The 18191-nt window shown below is 41.0% G+C and overlaps 1 protein-coding gene across 1 annotated transcript in view; it reads left to right on the top strand.

Moving 5' to 3' along the window:
* Positions 1-7312: 7312 nt before the first annotated feature.
* The window catches only part of MMRN1 (multimerin 1), a 37112-nt gene continuing 26233 nt past the window's right edge, over positions 7313-18191 (top strand). The window contains exon 1 of the mRNA XM_054295894.1: positions 7313-7824. Coding sequence (XP_054151869.1) covers positions 7313-7824 — 512 coding nt within the window. The remainder of the gene's footprint in view (positions 7825-18191) is intronic.

Below are 18191 nucleotides of genomic sequence, written 5' to 3'. Positions count from 1 at the left end.
CCTTCCCTTTTAGGTTTCTATCCCATAAGCCTTTCCAAATGTCCCAGGCAGAGTTTGGCAGCAGGCCATAGCTCATGAGTAATGGAAGAACCTAATGGCTGTGTGCTACAAGTTGCAATGCTGGGGCCTCACTGCTGGAAAAAGGAATTCTGTGTATAAAATGACTAAAATGAAATTGACCCAGAGATGTCTCAGAAAAGCAAAATGCAGAAAAACAAAACATCATGAGCAGAACTCCTGCAGTCTTAGGAAATCACATGCAGCTTTTTATCTTGATTGGATCCATAAAGCCTTGTTCTTAGCATAACTTACACAACGTTCATCCTCCTTAGAAATAAGCAAATGGGTTCTCACTGTCCTTTTAATGATCTATGACTCTCACTCCAGCTTGAGCTGCTTGCAGGGAGAAGACATATTTTCCCATGAAATGCATACCTACAAGAAAAGTGGCAAAAGAGTGTGATTGTAGAAATCCAAGTCTGTATATTTGCCATGGAAACAGCAGTTTTAAGAAACAAAGTGATGGGAGGAATATCAACTATCACTCCAGTCTGATTTCTGCAGAATGCAGTTATAGCTAACTGGCTAAAAGTAGGCTGCTCCTCGTGCAGCTTGACAGACCCTCCAGTTTTATTAGCTGGGTGATGATGGGTCATTTCTGGCTGCTACTTTTGAAACGTCCTAGGTTTCCTTTAGTCTATTCAGGAAATATAAGGAATGAAGTGGAAAGAGTGAAAAAAGATCTCACCTCACTCGACACTCACCTTGTTTTTTTTGTGAGGCCAGGAGCAGCCTTGATGCATATTTTATTCACACTTTTGCCTGTTTCTTTACATCCTAGCAGAGGCACACAGTATAAGGAAGGAAGGGACTTCTTTGGACATCTTGTCCAAAGCAGTTCAGGCCTAATTCTGGTATTCTACTTTTGGAAGATATGTTTCACACATACCAGGAAAAACTTGACATTAAAAGCAGTTCCAGGGTCTAAGAAAGCTTAATTGATGTAACAAATTCAAATTTTAGCACAGGGTTCCCTTTCCAGAGCTGTCACTACTTTTGTAGTCATCATCTCTCTGGTTTTTGCCTCTTACCAGTATTCTTCCTTTGGATGCCCTGTTCCTCTTCAGTCACTTCTCATTCCCTTCTTTATTCCGTTCTTTTTGCTACCAAAGGTGTAGTGGAAGCATCCCACTTTCCCTTCTCATCCCTACTGATGGGAATGAAATGAAACAACTATTTTTGCCGAAGGAGAGAGATAAACATGCTCAATGCAATCTCTTAGCCCTAGACTCTACCAAACAAGTATGGTACCCACTCCAGAAGAATTCCCAGCACCTGCCCTTAAGGAATGCCGAGGGGTTTGCCTGCTCCCAGAGTTCAGGGAAATGCTGCTTTTCCAGTCTCTTACAGCACTGCTATTCAGGAGGGTTGATCACTACATGGAGCTGCCTTCAGCTGCAGGAGAGCAGCCCAACACAGACATGGATGTGTGCTTCCAGCAGAGGAAATGTTTGCTCCTCAGGTCTTTCGTCACAGTCCTGGCTTCCTTCTAGTTTCCACAGAATGTTGTTGATGGATGCACTGGGCAATGAGCTGGCGTGGGAGCTTGTCAGTAGCACAGGTTTGTTTTTCACAGGGTGTTGCTAAGAAGCTTTGTCAGTAGCAGACATGAGTGGGAAATCCACACTATCAGGCAGATGAAAAGTGCATCCAGGAACTTCCTGTCCTTCAGGCATCAGTACTTAGTCCCCAGCTTGCCACATTTTCTTGAAAATAAAGCCAAGCTTTTCTTAGTGTTGGATTTAAAGCCGCTGCAGGTAACTGCTGTTTCCCTAGGTCTCTTGCTGATTTCCTGGCTCATGGGAATGGTTTGGTCTCCAGAATAGTGGAAGCCTTACCTCAGCTAAACTGTTTTGTAGCAACAACACCTTGAGGCTGGTAAAAGAGGCTGCAATGGCCATCAAAGACCAGTGGCTTCATCACACCTGGGAGGCAATGCTGTGAAAAAAAAGGCCAAAGTGAGATCTCTGAACCAGTAAGTTATTTCTTTTGTTCTGGGAAAAATCTGGTGTTCTTTGGTTTATTTGCCTATCAAGGTCAGAAGGGAAGGGCTAGGAACAGCTCACAGAGGGTTCTTTTTAAAAGCAACCAGGTGATTTCCAGTTCTATTTATCTGATATCAGCTTTGCCATAGGGATAGGCTGAAGTTAGAGCAAAGGAGACAGCAATCTCCTTCAGCTGCTGCTGCTGCTCCCAAGTAAAAGAATACATAAATGTCTCTGAAGGCTGAAAACGTGCCCACAGGCAAAGGAAAAGAATATACTGGAATACACTTTCAAAACACAGCTAGTACATGATACTTCAACAAAGGTATAATCAGATACAGCAGGGTATTTTGTGTGCTTAGTTTGATCAAGAGTGTTGCTAGCGATGGAATAGGACTCTGCTTCAGCTGGATCCTGATCACAGCTGAGCCTTTAGAAACACTCATGCTGTAACCATGCAAACTTCTCATCCTGACCTTTTACTGGAAAATCCTTCTGCTGCCATGTCCTTTGTACATAAAGTAATGATTTCTCCTGTTACTACTGTTCTAAGGAAACTAGGATTCAAAGCAATTATTTTTTTGAGAGGAACACAGGTCTGTATTATGTAATCAGAACAAACCTACAGAAATCTCACTGATTCATTGAATCTTATTTTAGATATAAAATTTGAACTTCCTGGATGGACATATTGAAATACTAAATATACAATGGCTTTAATCTGTAAAATGTGGCCACCTGAAGTCTGATTACATATTTTGTAATGCATGCTTTTAATTCATGCTAACCAGCTGTGCACATTGGATATGAGCTCTTAAATAAAAAAAAACTAAAACTAAAACCAAGCCAAACAATAAGTATGGGTATTGCTCAGGAGTCTTCAGTATACTTTTGGACCTTACAGAGGAAACATTAGAACAAGAAAAGGTAGTTTTTCTTTTGATATAGAGGTATTTAAAGCTCTTCATAACTCTTCATAACCTGATAAGAATTTTCTGAATCGTTGCAGACTGTCTGCAGAAGTGATTTCTTCCTTATCCTGAGAGACCTATTTTCCAGTCTTAAGTGCTGCCCTGTGCATCTGTAAATGAGAGAGGAAAGCAAAGTGATTTTTTCACTGGACCATTCAGCTGGTACCAAGAGGCACTGCAGGAAATGTGAGAATTTATGTCAAATACAAGTGTGTTTGATCTGGAGCAAGGGAAAGCAAAATTCTCCCAGCAGTAAGCACACTAGTGGAATAAAGAGCTATTCAATAACATCTTTCTCACTGTTTTTGGCTGGGGTGGACTTAAAATTCTTCCCAGTGGCTGGTGTGTGGCTGTGTTTTGGATTTGTGCTGAACATAGGGCTGATCATATTGAGATGTTTTTGTTATTGCTGAGCAGGGCTTGCACAGAGCTAAGGCCTTTTCTACTTTTTGTGCTGCCACACTGGCAGGGAATTTTGGGGTGTGTGGGAGGTTGGGAGGAGCCACAGCTGGGACAGTTGACCCCAAAGGGCTATTCCACATCATATGGCATTATACTCAGTGTATTAAGGGTAGGGAAGAAGGAGGAAGGGGAGGGAATGTTTGGAGTGGAGCATCTGCCTTCCCAAGTAACCATTACATGTGACAGGGCCCTGCTCTCTGGAGGTGGCTGAACACCTGCCTGCCCATGGGAAGCATTGAATCAATTCCTTGTTCTGCTTTGCTTGCTTGTGTAGCTTTTGCTTTTCCTAGTGAACTGTCTGTATCTCAACACATGAGTTTTCAACCTCTTGCCTTTCTGATTTTCTTCCTGATCCTACTGGTGAAGGATCGAGTAATCTGCGTGGGATTTGATTGCTGGCTGGGGTTGAACGACAGCACTGGCATAGAAACTCTCATTTTTTACCATATTACTTTTGACCCCCGGTGCTGAGCAGACAGAGAGCCCACTGAATGAGCAATGTTTTACAGATGTTGTAGCTGCCAGCAGAGGTGGAGGAGAGAGATGATGTGGCTGTCCAGTCCTTGGCCTGAATAGCTCTAGGGTAACAAATCCCTATGGATTCAGGCTGCTCTGGCTAAGACTGGGAATAGGTTTTCTACTGGTGAAGCCTGAAGAATGAGGATGACAGACCGTGGCTGTGTAGCCATGGTGATCTTATTGAAGTTGTTAAATAATCTGGAGGATCAACAGTAACTCTGCCAAGGTGGCTATGCAGTCTGGTAACTATGGGGAGAGCAAACCTGATGCTGTCCTCACAGTGCTTGGGGAGAGTTGAAAGTTCCTGAAGGTGGCTCAGGTTCAATGCAATAAGATGTTCAGGGATTTGTCTGAAGTCACAGTGTTGAGTGTGTGCCGTTAGCAGACGTAAAATATAAAAGTGTTTCTAAAATCACACTCTTTGGTCAGCTCACTCAACCATGAGTAACTCACCTTGTCTGAAGAACCACAGCTGTGACCCTGAAAATAAATTGTGTTCTGCAGTACAGAACAGGGATAACTCTTCTGTTAGCAGAAGGGTACTACTCTTTTATATAATGCAGCCTGGTAACTTAAATGTGACAACCCCAGGAGTGCATTTGCATCTTCACAATCCATTTCCACCTCCCAGAAAACTGCATCTTTTACCATCTTGTGCTCTCACAGGAGATGAGAGGCTCTCAACAGCCCCTGCTGAATGTGCCAATACCTATAGAGTTAAAACTCATGGAGTGAAAGAATATGTGTTCAGCAGCACGTATGAGTGTAGACTCTGATATGGACACTTAATATGGATTGGAATATTGAGATCCAGCTTCTGGTCCAAGCTCAATTTTTAAAATTTCCAAGAAAAGCCCATGAGGCCAGCCCAACATGCAGTGATTTCAGTAACATGAATACACAACTAATACAAAAAATGTGGCATCTATGGATTTATGCTTAAAGGAGTGGGCAGCATGTTGAGTGGGAGTTTTCAGGATAATTTTGAAATGCACCAAATAATTTCACCAAGTGCATCCAAGTCCTGATCTTTTCCTGGGTTCAGTTTACATCAAGACAAGCAGCACTTGGATGTGAACTAATGCTGAAATAAGACTTGTAATGAGCTTGGGATTCAGATCCAGCATACAACAATCTGAAAAGGGATATCATGAGTTTCTTACAGTGCCAAGATTGTTTTGCTAAATAAAAGCAGCCTTCAAGCAATTTTATCTTTTCATTTAAAGCCCAGGCATGTGTTAATGAAGCAATATAACCAATAAATTTTCATTTTGGAGTATTCAGACAGGGAAATAAATGCTGCTATAGTGAAATTTACCAATCACCAAAAGCCAGATTCTTCTGCATTACTTTTTTCTGCACCAGTGAAAATCTGCAGTCATTTCTCTGAATTTAGAGGCAGAATTAACACTTGCAATGAAGTGACACAAAGCAGAATCCAAGCTTTTTTTGCTATTAGGCACTCATATTGCATAATAAATGCAGTATGTAGCTGCAATATTTTTTTATTAAAGTCAGCTTGTGTTTAAGTTGCATATACAGTCAACACTTCTTTACCATTCATTTTGTCTTGGGATTTCTAAAAAATATGGGATGCTAAATGCTAATTCATGTAATTGTACTAATTCAAAATCTCAAATATTAAGCTCCAAAAGATAAGCACTCGCATGAAATTGCTTTTGTTAGTCTTTAAATTAAATTGCTCATTAGATTGTCTCCTGTGTCATGTACAAATTTCACTATGAGTAAGAAAAAAGAGAGGGGAAATAGTCTCCAAAAGAAAGCACAACTGCATTGCATATCCTTTCTAGTATGTTGTATCATAAAATTGCATCTGGTTTACTTACACAGTAGAAGCCCGTGCTTTCCAAGACAATAAAACAGAAAAATATGCCATAAAAGAGGGAAATCCCAACCCTTTAGCACACCTAAACTTTTTCAAATGGAAACTGAAAGCAAGACACTGTTATCCAAAACTTGTAAACAGGAAAAACCATCACAGAGATTTACTTGACTGAAAAAAGAGCTGGTGGTTTATCTCCCATGTCTGGTGTTTTGCTCTTGAGTTTATTGGTTTGGGGTTGGGGTTTTTTCAAAAGTATTTTCTGAAAAAACGTGCAAGGAATTTACCAGCTTCTCCCCTGTGCCCCTGTTAGTCATCAGATTTCCATGAAATGGGGATTTTGAGAAAAGGTGATCCTTAAATGACATGAAGCACACCCAGAAGATGCTGTTCTGTTTGCAGGTGTGTGAGCTTGCTTTCAGGGATGTCTTGTCCATAGACCTTAGTACAGCACTTGTGTCAGCGACCAGAGGCTTTTTGGACTGATGTGCAATGGCCTCTCAGATCTATATGGTTCCTGACAGGTCTATTCTGTTGCTGCTTTGTATCCCCTTTAAAATTTCATGTTGTATTTCTCTATGCAATTTCTACAGCAATTACCTTTTCTCTTTCTTTTCCTTCAGCAAGAAACTAAGCAGCCTTGCTCTCAGAAAGCTGGAGAATGGCAGAAGAGGAGGAAAGCTTTCATCTCCTCTTTCCTGGCTGCAGTGTTCAACCTTCCAGCTACTAAGCATAATTTCACAGAATGATAGAGACTGGAAAGGACATCCAAAGGTCATCTGGTCCAAAACCCAACTCTAAGCAGGGCTGAGATCATATTGCTCAGGGTCTTGTCTTTGAGTTTTGGGTCAGGTTTTGAATATCTCCAGGCATGGACATCACTGGTGGGTACAGTGTGAACCTCTTCCTTATCTCTGCACTGTTAGCATCAATGTGTGTAAATGTTCAGAGAAAAAAGAGAAGGCGTAGCAAATGTTCAGCTTTTTGTAGCAAACCAGTTTTGTCAACTCTTTTTCCAATAACAAGGTCATAAGTTTGAACCATCCAAAGGGCACATGTGATAAGTCACTTGTTCTGTACATGTACATGTGAAAGGAAAAATAACTAACAATTTCAGTTTTTATCCCTCAGGATTACTTCACAGCACATATTTTTCCACACTTCTATCACACCATTAATCTTTATCCTGTGCCTTCTGCAGACTTCTTTTTTCCCTCCCACAGAGGCTGCCAGAGTCCTGCTCTCCAAAGGGTCACAGGTTGCAGAGGGATCCACAGAAACAGGAAGCCAGGCTTCCTCAGTGAGTTTTGAAACACCAAAACCTGTTTCCTTTCTACAGAAATAAAGCCTGTCAGGGCATCCTCTGGCTAGGCTCACTATCTGAGCAGCCGCCCAGAAGCAGAGAGAAGCTACAGGATTTCTTGTTTAGGAAATAAATGTGAGATAACTTGTAGCATTTGCAAACCATCAGAATGAAAGAGATCATTTTCTTGCTGCTCCTGTTGCACTTACAGACGGGCAGCACTGGATTCAGCGCTCTGGGAAAGCTCTGGACCACAGGACAAGGCGATGAAACCCAGACAAGTCACTCAGACTCGACTCCATCTCTGACCACGATTAGGGGGTCACCCCACTCTGAAATTCAAGCTGCCAAAGCAAGAGCCTCACAGGGACCTCCTTTTCCATCTGCAGGCGAGACACTGGGAATGACAGCAGTGAAGAAAACTTCCAGTCCTACAATGTCTACCCCTGCAAGTCAGTCAAATGGACACGGTGATGGTGACTCTGGCAGAGACAAGATGGGGAGCTCATCTCACAGCAAAGGGACCCTACAGAGCACTGCTGGAGAGATCCCTCTGCTTCAAGGGGTCACTGCAAGCCTGGATACAGCTACAGGGAACAGATCCTCTCGCAGCACTGGGATCACCAGGAGCCAGCAGGATGCCAACTTCAAAGCATCCGGCTTTGAAACTACCAGGGGAAAGTAAGCTAAGTAATTTTTTCTTGTCCTATGTACTGCTTATTTTCCTGTTTCCAGTGGCATAATTGGCAAAATCCTAGCAATTTCAGTAAAATTATTTTTTTACCTTAAAAAAAGACCATCTAAAGCAAGGGACCAAACTGGCAGCATTTACTCAGGCAAAACCATTGTAACATTTCTAACAGAGTAAATGCTGCAATGTTTTATTCCTTCGGAGGTTATCCCAAAATCAACAGGGAAGTTATTATCATATATGGGTAGGAAAGGACTACAATAAATGGCCCCCTGTTTTATGCACAGTAAACTGTTGTTGATTTTTTTCCTTCTTTTTCTCATGGATAAAAGAAATTGCAAATGCACTATTTCATTTTGAATCTATTAAAAATATTGTGTTTGTAAACTTCTCCACTAAATTGAAAATACAAGCAATTAAATGTACAAAATGCATCAATGTCTGACAATTTGAAACATCCTGTTCTGTGATAAAAAACTTATGAAAAGTGATGCTGGAGATGAATGTGCATTCAGAGCTCTATAACTTAATACACAATAGCTGTGCATAATAGAGTATATCAAGTTGCACTGTCTAGTTTTATAGTTCTGGAACACTCAATTATTTTCTTTGTTCCCCAATGTCTTCAGTTCTCAATGGGGATATCAACACTGACTTTTCAGATATTGCAAGTTTCCCTTAATTGCTGATATACAATCAGATACTGGTAGAAAATAAAAGATGCAAAGGAATGGTTGCTTTACATAGTATTTATACAGAGTGAGCTTTCAGAATATAGATTTCTTCTTTTGTTACTACTTTCCCATGTAGTAGCATCCAAAATCATCACTCCTACAATTTTCTTGCTGTGTGTGGCTGGGAGTTAATGTTCCTTCAGGTGAAAGAAAAGATTCCCATTCACCTGAGCATGTTTTGGATGGTGTGTAAGGAAAATAATGCATAAGGAGCCAAAGGAAAGGAGTCCTTTGCTTGGAAGACAGAGGCCAGTTAAGGATCTGTGTTTCCCAGACAGCTTTCCTAGCACACTCCTCAAGTTCTGAAAGTCATCTGTTACACCACCTCACCACAGTGTTTGGCAGAATGTCTGAGTTCACCTGAGTTAAATGGAGCCTCTTTTTACATGAGTGCTGATAGCTACATCTCCACTGAAATAAATCCCAATACATGCTAACCTTGGTCTTTAGCTTTCACAGCTTTCTTCAGGAACAGTATTCCAATTAAATTAATCTTCAGCAAAACTCTGTGAATCAGCAGATTTCTACCTTTTACTTGAGATATAAATACAAGTAGCAAAAAATTAGTCTCTGGTGAAGATGGTCACGTATTTTATTTATCATAATGACACAGGATTACAACTGCAGAGAAGCAAAAGAAGCAAATCTTGTATTTGCCAGCACCTAATTTCATGAGTGGTCAAGGAGCAGCCTGCTGTGCACCATGCATATTGGAGTCCACTGATCCAATTAGCAATAAAACCAGGATTGCATATCACATTTACAGGATTGTGTAGCAGCATGAACCCCAGCATAAAATTGAATGCTGACTCCCCATTTTCATGCTCAATCTGCTGAGCTACAAAGCCTCTCCCTCTCTAGCAAATATCTACAGTTTTTGGTGTGGCTCAGTCCTTTTCACAGTAAGATTCCTGTGCTACAAGGCTTGTCTTCCCACTGTATATAAGTGTTTTTACAATAAGATGTGGTGTTTTGAACTTCCCTTCCACTTTTGCCATGACCTGGACTGTGACTTAAGTCACTCTACTGTTCCACCTTTCTTTCCTTATGGATTAGACCTGGATGAATAATAAACTTGCTTGTGACTCATTTTTCTTTTTCAGCAAGAACATGAGAAAATGCCTAGTCTAGGGTGTTGACTGTTACCAATCACTGCGAAACACCTGAAAAGTTACTGCTGAGAAAATATGCATAAGAAGACAAAAATTTTTATTTTTTAAGTGCAGGTGCCATTGACTACACCCTAAATAATTTGTCCCATATATATTTTCTTAAAAAAAAAAAACCCATAAAACAAATAAAGTGAAAAAGATACTGCAAGAATTCCAATAAGACACAGTTTTCTTCAAGGTTTTACTCATTTGAAGCCTGAGCACAGCATGACTCAATAGCAGATTCCACAGCTGTAAAGTGTACTGTTTCTGAGGAAATTTGGAAGAACAATTTGCTTTTTGAATTTACTTTGAATTAGAGCACCTCCTTGGTTATAATCTGTACTCCAGCCTGAATTTTTGAGTGACCTTGTAGGAGCTGCATGACTCTGCAATCCTTTATGGCAACCCATTGTGCTAACATATGTGCAGAGATGCTGATGTTGGGAGGCTCCATATTTCTAAATGGAACAATAGAGAGAAATCTGTGAGAGACAAGGAAGGAAAACAAGAAGGAAGACAAGAATGAGCATTTATTTTTAAACATTTATAATTTAAAAAATACCAATACATACACTTTGTTAGAGAGTCTGCAAGGCTGTCAGATTGTCCAGAAGGTACAATATGTGTCCATTGTAGAAACTTAATTACCCAAATACCCCTTTCTGAAGGAGGTTGTGTGCCTTAATGGCTTAATTACAAAGATAATTCCCTTTCTGTTGCTACCCTAGGTTATGTGAGGACAGTATTATTCACCCATATCTTATCACATGCACTCTAGAGCTAGGTAAGGCTTTGAACCTCTCTCTGGCACATCCTGATGTGCTATTACAAGAGCTAAATATTTGGCATATCTTTTTCTCTAAGAAAATGAATCTCTTCTTCATTCTTCACTGGCACAGAAATGTAATTAAATCCTGTGCCTTCACATTGGAACAATTTTATAATTAACCTTAGAATAGGTGTGGGAGAACACAATTTGTTGCTATCTGCTCTCAAACCCTTGCAGAAGACTTTTCTGTGGTGAGGGATCCCCTCTTCAGGCAGGGTCTGCACCCAAGCTTTCATGAGGATAAGAAAACTTCATAAAAAGCACATCTGGAATGGCCTGAGCTGAAGGAAAATTCATTTATTCTCTCCTATTAATGAACTTGACTTACCCTCTGAAATGTGAAACTTAATATCTTTACAAATATACATTTTTATTCTTATTTTCTTATTTCTACCTATCTTCAAAGTTTTATGCTATCCATATCAATGAATAAAGAAATAATGGAAACCTAGAGTGAGAGAATTTCTCTGAAATTAAGTGACATAAATCTGAGTATCAATTTGGTGTGAAAGAAGAAAATTTATGATACATTCTTTTCAATTGAATTCATTTGAGATACATGTTTTTCAGCCTGTGGAGAGAGACAATTGCAGTATTTCACTGTATAAAGCAGCTTAAACAATAGTGGTGCAATGGAGTAAGTCTCAGATGGAGTCCTGAGACCAGCACACTCATCTTTTCACTCTGAACCTGATTTTATTAATTACCATCCAAGGCAGCTCCTGAATACATGAGACCTTCTTTCAGGTTGTAAATTAAGCACAGTATCCCCACATTGCTGAGTGGCTCTACATTACTCTTTTCTCTTATTATGTGTATGTTGCACTTTTTCCAGTTCTCTTGAAGCCACTGAGGGTCTTTATAGACTTCCTTTACCATTATCTTGGGTAGTGCTGAGGTGACAGTATTTTATTACTAAGCACAGAAGGGTTTAATAGAGTCAGCACCAGGGACAGATTTGCTTAGCTGCCACATGTGATAGGAGAGCTGAAATATTTCATTCTCATGACCAGACGTGTGCATTTCTCTCTGGAAATTGCTTTTGCCTGTATCAGCTTGGTAGAAATCTAGCGTACTGGCAAATTAAAATGAATGGGTAAGTTCAGCAGACAGTTCAGATACATGAGGCATGTAGAAACCTGATTTAACTGCCTAGTTAATGCAAGGTTCACAGTCTCTTTTCATCATGTCACTTTTTAATGGAGCAGAGAGAACAATTCTTGAATCGATCTCCTAAATTTTGCATCACTGTGCATTTACAAAAAATACAGTCACACATGGCTTAGGTTTCTGCCTCACTGGGTATATACACTATGACCTGGAAGGAAGGAAGGAAGAAGCTCTTACCCAGGCCTGAGGTTGCCTTGGTGGCTGTGTCAGGGTGTGTTTGGCAGTCTTTGTCCCCAGAATGTTGTACTACAGCTATGCAGATCTTTGCAATAAGTCATTTTCCTCCAGCAGCACCTTGAATGTATTTCTGATGCTCAGCTGTAAGCTCACAATCCAATTTTCCTACCCATGCTAAGCTCAGTGTTGCTCCCAAAGCAATCATGGCTAGTAGAGTCAGGACAGACTGTTTGCAGCAGGTCAGGAAGCATAGCAATGGAGGGAAAAAATCACTTCTTAGCCCAAGTTGTTCTTGAGATATTCACAAATACTTAGCCTGCTCAGAGCCTTGTTGTTTAGGTTTTCTGTGATTAGAAAAGACATCACTATGCAGATTATTTTTTTTTTTTTCAGGATGGTAAGGAAGGTTTCTATTTGTCTCATTATACTAACTATTGTATTAATGCTCATGCTTATCTTGCTCTTGTTCTTTGTTTCATCTGCCATGGGAACAGCAAGGATTAGAAACTGTTTTCCATCCCTGGAATGTCCCTTCACTCCTGTGAATGGATTAGAATTACTGTACCACACTGGACACAGTGTTAGGATTTACCTACTAATCACTGCAAATAGTCATTTAGGGTACAGCAGAAACATCTTCTCAGGTATGCAGAGAAAATAGGCATTCTTACAAATCTGAATATAATTAACATTTTAGAGAACTGACGCTAATTCTAGAATAGACTTGGCAAGAAGAGGACTGCAGCAAGGTGCGTCCCCATGTGTTTTCCAAAGGCATTATCTGTACTGCCAGATAGAAATTGCAAGTGTTGCAAATGTCACTTTTCCTGCCAAGTCTGATACAGAGCATCTAATATGTGTCCCATTCCTGGTAAGCAACCCCATTGGTCGTGAGGAAAAGCCTGTGGAAAAAAAATCACCTTGAATTTCACGGACTTTGGCTCAGATCCTTTCTGTTCAAGAGCCCCATAAGATCAGACAGGGACAGCACAAAGATATGTATCTGTATGATTAAGTGGCAAATCAGATACAAAGAAACTGGCAGGGCTTTTAATCATTTAATGAAGGGAAACAAGAAAAGACAGGCTGCCCAAAACAACCCTATAAACAAGGACAAATTCACCCCTGAAATGTTAATGGATCTTATTTTTTATATTTTCATTTTGTCACTTACAAAGGTTTTTTTTTTTATTGTCAGCATTTCTCAAAGTGGAGAAGCCGTGACTGCCATATTGCAATCTCCTTTTCTGTAGATCACAAAAGCACTAAAAAAGCAGTGAACACCAATATCACTGAAGGTTACCTGGAAAGCACTGACAGTAGACAAGATCAGAACTACCTTAATGAATTTTGTACTCTGGGTCAATTAGTATATGGAAAATAAATTTATATTTCTGAAGTAAAAAGGAATCCAGACCTCTTTAAAGAGCAGTTTGTCTGCATTTTTGGATGTGTTTTGCTGTTTAATTCTCAAAGATTTGAGATTAATGGAAATCCTCTCCAAAGTCTAAATTTTATCTGGAATGGTTTGATTGTGTTAAAGGGCTCTGAACATGGAGTGAAAAATCATGTATCAAAGAGGTGATCTGATTTGCAACAAAAGAACATTTTAAATGTTTAAACAGATTAGTGAAGTGCTAGATAAGTGGAAATTGTGAATTAAGTTTTGCAGCACAAGGGAGAACAAACAATAAATAAAAATTCAGATGAAACAAAGAGGCTGTTCACAGTCCAAGGCTCCAGTATTGTAATACAAAAAAAGGAAATGAATGATGAGAGCAGAATTTGTGTTTTGTAATAGACAGGAAAAAATGTCAGGACACTGAGTTCTGAAAAAAAAACATTAAACAAATCTTTGACACCTAATGCTCCCATCAGTGTCAGCAAGTCAGCTGTTTCTCAGGGATAAAAACATATCCTATAACACATTTCACTATCACTTACTATTTTATAATACATGTCACATGCATCTTTTAGTTTCTTCCATTCCAGCCAGCTTGTAAAACACATTTTCCAGTTTGATTTGTTTATGGTCAGTCCCCAGTGAGTGCTGAATTTTTATTGCAGTTGAGAGTCATACATTTTAGAGCAAAGGAAGCTGGACACTGAACCTAAGGAATTAGCTGGGTTTTGTTCAAGCTTATAATTTCTCTTATGAGAAATGATAAAATAGGGCTTATATTTTTGAAATATGACCGACGTTCACTTAAAGATATAGAATTTACCATATCACAGTGAGAAGTCTCTGTGGTCACCTAGTGGAATTCAAAGGAAATTGCCAAAGCCAGTCTCCCATGCAATAGCAAAAAAGAACCTTGAGAGGGTGCTTGCTATCCTTACAATCTGAGTGTTTACACTGTGTCAGTCAACATTATCCTTCTCATCCGAACTTGGCAGGTTGTTTAAAGCAAATTGAAAAGCCAGCATCTCCCGGCTCTAGATGCTTGTAGCATCTTTATACATCCCCTTTGCTCAGATATAAAGGACAATATAAAATTAAAACTGTTGTAGAATCAAGGTATTACATTAACTATTCTGTGAAATAGAAATAAGCTGCATGCAACATGAATGAGGCACAACCACCAAGCTGGGCATGAACTTTGACAACAGCTCCAGCTCTGGGTCCTTTTGTATTCCATCAGCAACACAGTAATCTCATTTTCATGAGTCAGTGATGTTCAGCTGGGCTGATTGAATAGCATTTCTATTAAAAGCCAGGTAATCTAATTTACTCACAGACAAAAATCAGTCATTTTCAGGTACGATGTGAAGGGGGCATGACTGATTCTGTACCCTTTGTGGTCCGATTAGCACTGGGGTGGCTTTAGGACCACTAACAAGGATCGGTGCTTACAAGCAGGCAGAAGGAATCACGTACAGGCGCTGCCGGCAGTTTTTGTGAAGTTTGCTTTTTTCTCTGCAATGGACCCAGGGAACATTTTGCAACAGAAGTGTGCTGAGGAGGGGGGACTGCAGAGACCCTAAAAAACCTGACGTAAATTGTACTTGGCTTTTCAGAGGCATCGGGTGCCCCAGCTCCGGCACCTCGGCGGGCTGCGGCCGCCACCTGCCCGCCGTGCCCGGCACTGCCGGCCTGAGCCCGGCTGGTCGCGGCTTAGGAGCGGGTTTAACAGCGCAAAGACGGGCTTAAGTGTCCCCCGAACAGGAGGCGAGGATCCCAAAAGCCACAGACAGGCTTAAAGGCAGCATCTGGGTGCCACTGATGGGTGGTGATTTGTTCCAGCCGCCTGGGCAGGCTCTGGGGCCCATTCCCTGCACAGGACTTGGAACTGGGAATGGCCCCAAGGTCCAGAGGGCTCTGGCTGCCGAGGCTGCCGAGCAGACGGGCTGACAGCTTCCATGCCGCCCCTCATACCGTGCCCTGCTGCTCGGTGTGGGTGCTTCCTCAGCCCTGAGGGCTCACAGCTTCCATGCCGCCCCTCATACCGTGCCCTGCTGCTCGGTGTGGGTGCTTCCTCAGCCCTGAGGGTGGGATGTCACATTTGGGCACAGCCAAACCACACTGAGAGCAGAGCTGGGCCAGGAATAGTTTGATTAAAGCTGGAAATACCGCAGCAAATACCACATCAAGGAGGCTGCTTCAAAGGCCTGAGGACTCTCCCACACGTTGCCACCAGCGTGTGTTCCTGGCCAAGACATGCGAGGGGAGGATGAAATCTGTCACTTGGGCTTTTTGCCAGCTGGGGACTTGTACTGCTCTTTCTTGTTGTATGTTGTGAGGGTTTTGTTTTGTTTTTAAATACAGCTTTCCTGATTGAAATCAGGCTCAATGCAAAAGAGACACTAGGCTCCTCCAGCTCTCAACAAAATCTGCCTGTTAGAAGCCTGTGTTGATGATCTGGAATAAATTATTCCAGGGAGGGTAAAGAGGATTTTCAGGTTTAAAGTCCTGTTATGCAAATCAGTTGTCTTCTGTTCTGCCTTTGCATTAACACAGCCTGTCATAGTTCTTCCGCCACGCTTCATCTTCTCTTTCCAAATCTACATTTTTTCAGACAATTTGATTTCAAAATTATATTTACATTCTTAACGTCTCTTAATGAGCTTATTTCATTGGTAGCGTAAACTTAATTATGAGTCACACCAGGGGCTCTTTTTCTGTGAATATTTCCTCCAATTTAGCCTGATCAAAGATTGCTGGGCCATGTGAGAACCACAGCTTCAGACATTGCACTCCTGTACATTAAGAAGGAGTTAAATATTTTAAATGAAAACAATCTGCTCAAGTTAGTTACGTTTTTGTTAGGGACCAGAGGCTGAGTTCAGACTGTCTTTAGAAAACAAGAATAGCCCTTAACAGCCCTTAACATTTGGGGTGTACTGTAACATATTTTCCTTTGGAAGGCATCTCCAAATGGGCAAGTTCCAATAGCTCTTCCTCAAAGCTAGACACTAATAGTAGTAGTAGTAGTAGTAGTAGTAGTAGTAGTAGCGGTAATAATAATAATAACAACATCAACAGTGTGAATTTTTAAAGGTTTGGGAGGGAGATAGGGTTGTTTGGTTTTTTAACTGAAAATCGTATTCCAGTGCTTTCATGTCTTTAGCAATTTGTTTAATGCCTGTTTTCAGTCTTTTATCTTTTCATTGACCCCATTTGCTCAGGTGTAAAACGACTCTCAGTAACTATGATGTATACCCCAAACACGTGCACTGCAGAACAGGCTGTCAATGACAATACTGCTGGACATCTTCTGTTTCATCCCCTTCTCTGTTGAGCTGTCAGATCTGCATGCAAGGTTAAAGTGCAGCCTAGGGAGCCACAGGCCCAAGTCCCTAACTTCACCTCTGCCTCACTGTAGTCCAGATTTTAAAATCTGACCCCTATATTTGGTTTCTTTATTTACAGAAGTGGGATGCTTAGCACCCAGCTGCCCAAGGCTTTAGCTCCTCACTTCCTAGAGATCTAATGTGGAACAGGAATTCACATGTGGTACTGCATAACAGCTAGAGATGGCATTATTGCTTCAGAGGTTTTCTGAGCAGACTTTGTATGCCATCAGTTAATTGCTAAGATTTATTTAGGAATTTAGATATTTACAATCTCTATACTTAGTTTAAATCATTAGCAAATCCCCATGCTTAGTCAGAGCTCCTCCTGAATAGATCAGTGTCAGTCTGGCCCAGAATCACTTCCTGCATTTGTTAAGAAATATTTAGTATCCCATTCATATGCAGGGAGGATTTTTTCTTTTTTCTTTTTTTTTTTTCTTTAATCTCTGCACCGCACATGAGAGGGAAAAAATACAGTTTTTAATCTTGGATATGAATTTACAGAACCTTCTCACCACAGCTGTGAAAGGGAAGAGATCTCATGCCTGTACTGAGCAGGATAAGGAGCCCTGATGGTCCTAAGCAACCTCACCTGTAGCTTCCACCCACGCCCCTGTGCCAGGACTCCACTTAAGCCCAGCCTTGAGGGTGTGTTATTTTCCTTGTGAGGGTGCTTGTCTCTAGCAGTCTCCTGGACCTGGGTCCTTACCTGAGCCCTGCTGGGCTGCTCCTTGACCTGTCCCTGTCACCCCACTGCTGCCTGCAGGTTCCTGGTGCCGTGGTAGCTCTGCTGCTGGTGAGGTCAGTGCCTGGCTGGTGTGGCTGACCCTTCCCTTAGGAAGAAGCCCCACCCCTGTGCTCCCTGATGCTCAGTGAGGAAGCCTCCTGGAAGGGCTGTTTTCCTGGCAGTGCTTCCAAGGGCATCAAGTGCCCTGTGCTGCTGCTTTTTAATTCAAATATCATTATTACTTCATTCCTACTGCCAGTCTCTGTGATACAGGAGACTGTGAAGGACCCACATGCCCCACCTAGAGGGGTGGGTAAGTAAACTTCATTATTCCTCTGCAAAACTTGAAAGACCTAAATTTCCTCTCGTTTTTCCCAATTTTATGTCTCTCAAATATAGCTGCTTCTGACTTCTCCAGAGAAAGTGAGCAGAATACCTAATATTTATGCTTGTGCTTGATAACTGCATTTAAATTTTAGTAAATATTTATGGAGTCTTTAATTAATACACACAGATAAAAGGCAGCAACTAAAGGAGTGAGAACCTAAAGGAAACATCAAAAAAAGCACAGCCTTTTCATACCTAATTAAGAAGAAATACTATCTTAATGAAAACTCTCAAGCAAGTAGAGAGTGAGTGAGCAAAATCAGATCAAAGGCACTCAGTAAAAGCCCATTTTATATGAGGCACATTATTCCTCAAATAAACAATGTGTGTTGTGAAAGGGAGTGCTGCAATATTGGCAGTAGAGAGATTGTGAGATTAAATCTGT

This window comes from Melozone crissalis, unplaced genomic scaffold (genome assembly GCF_028551555.1).
Source record: "Melozone crissalis strain CALT ecotype California unplaced genomic scaffold, PUWL_Pcris_2 ptg000006l_1, whole genome shotgun sequence".
Taxonomy (NCBI): Eukaryota; Metazoa; Chordata; class Aves; order Passeriformes; family Passerellidae; genus Melozone; species Melozone crissalis.
The sequence above is the reverse complement of the archived record's forward strand: the minus strand, read 5'-3'. Positions and strand labels throughout refer to the sequence as shown.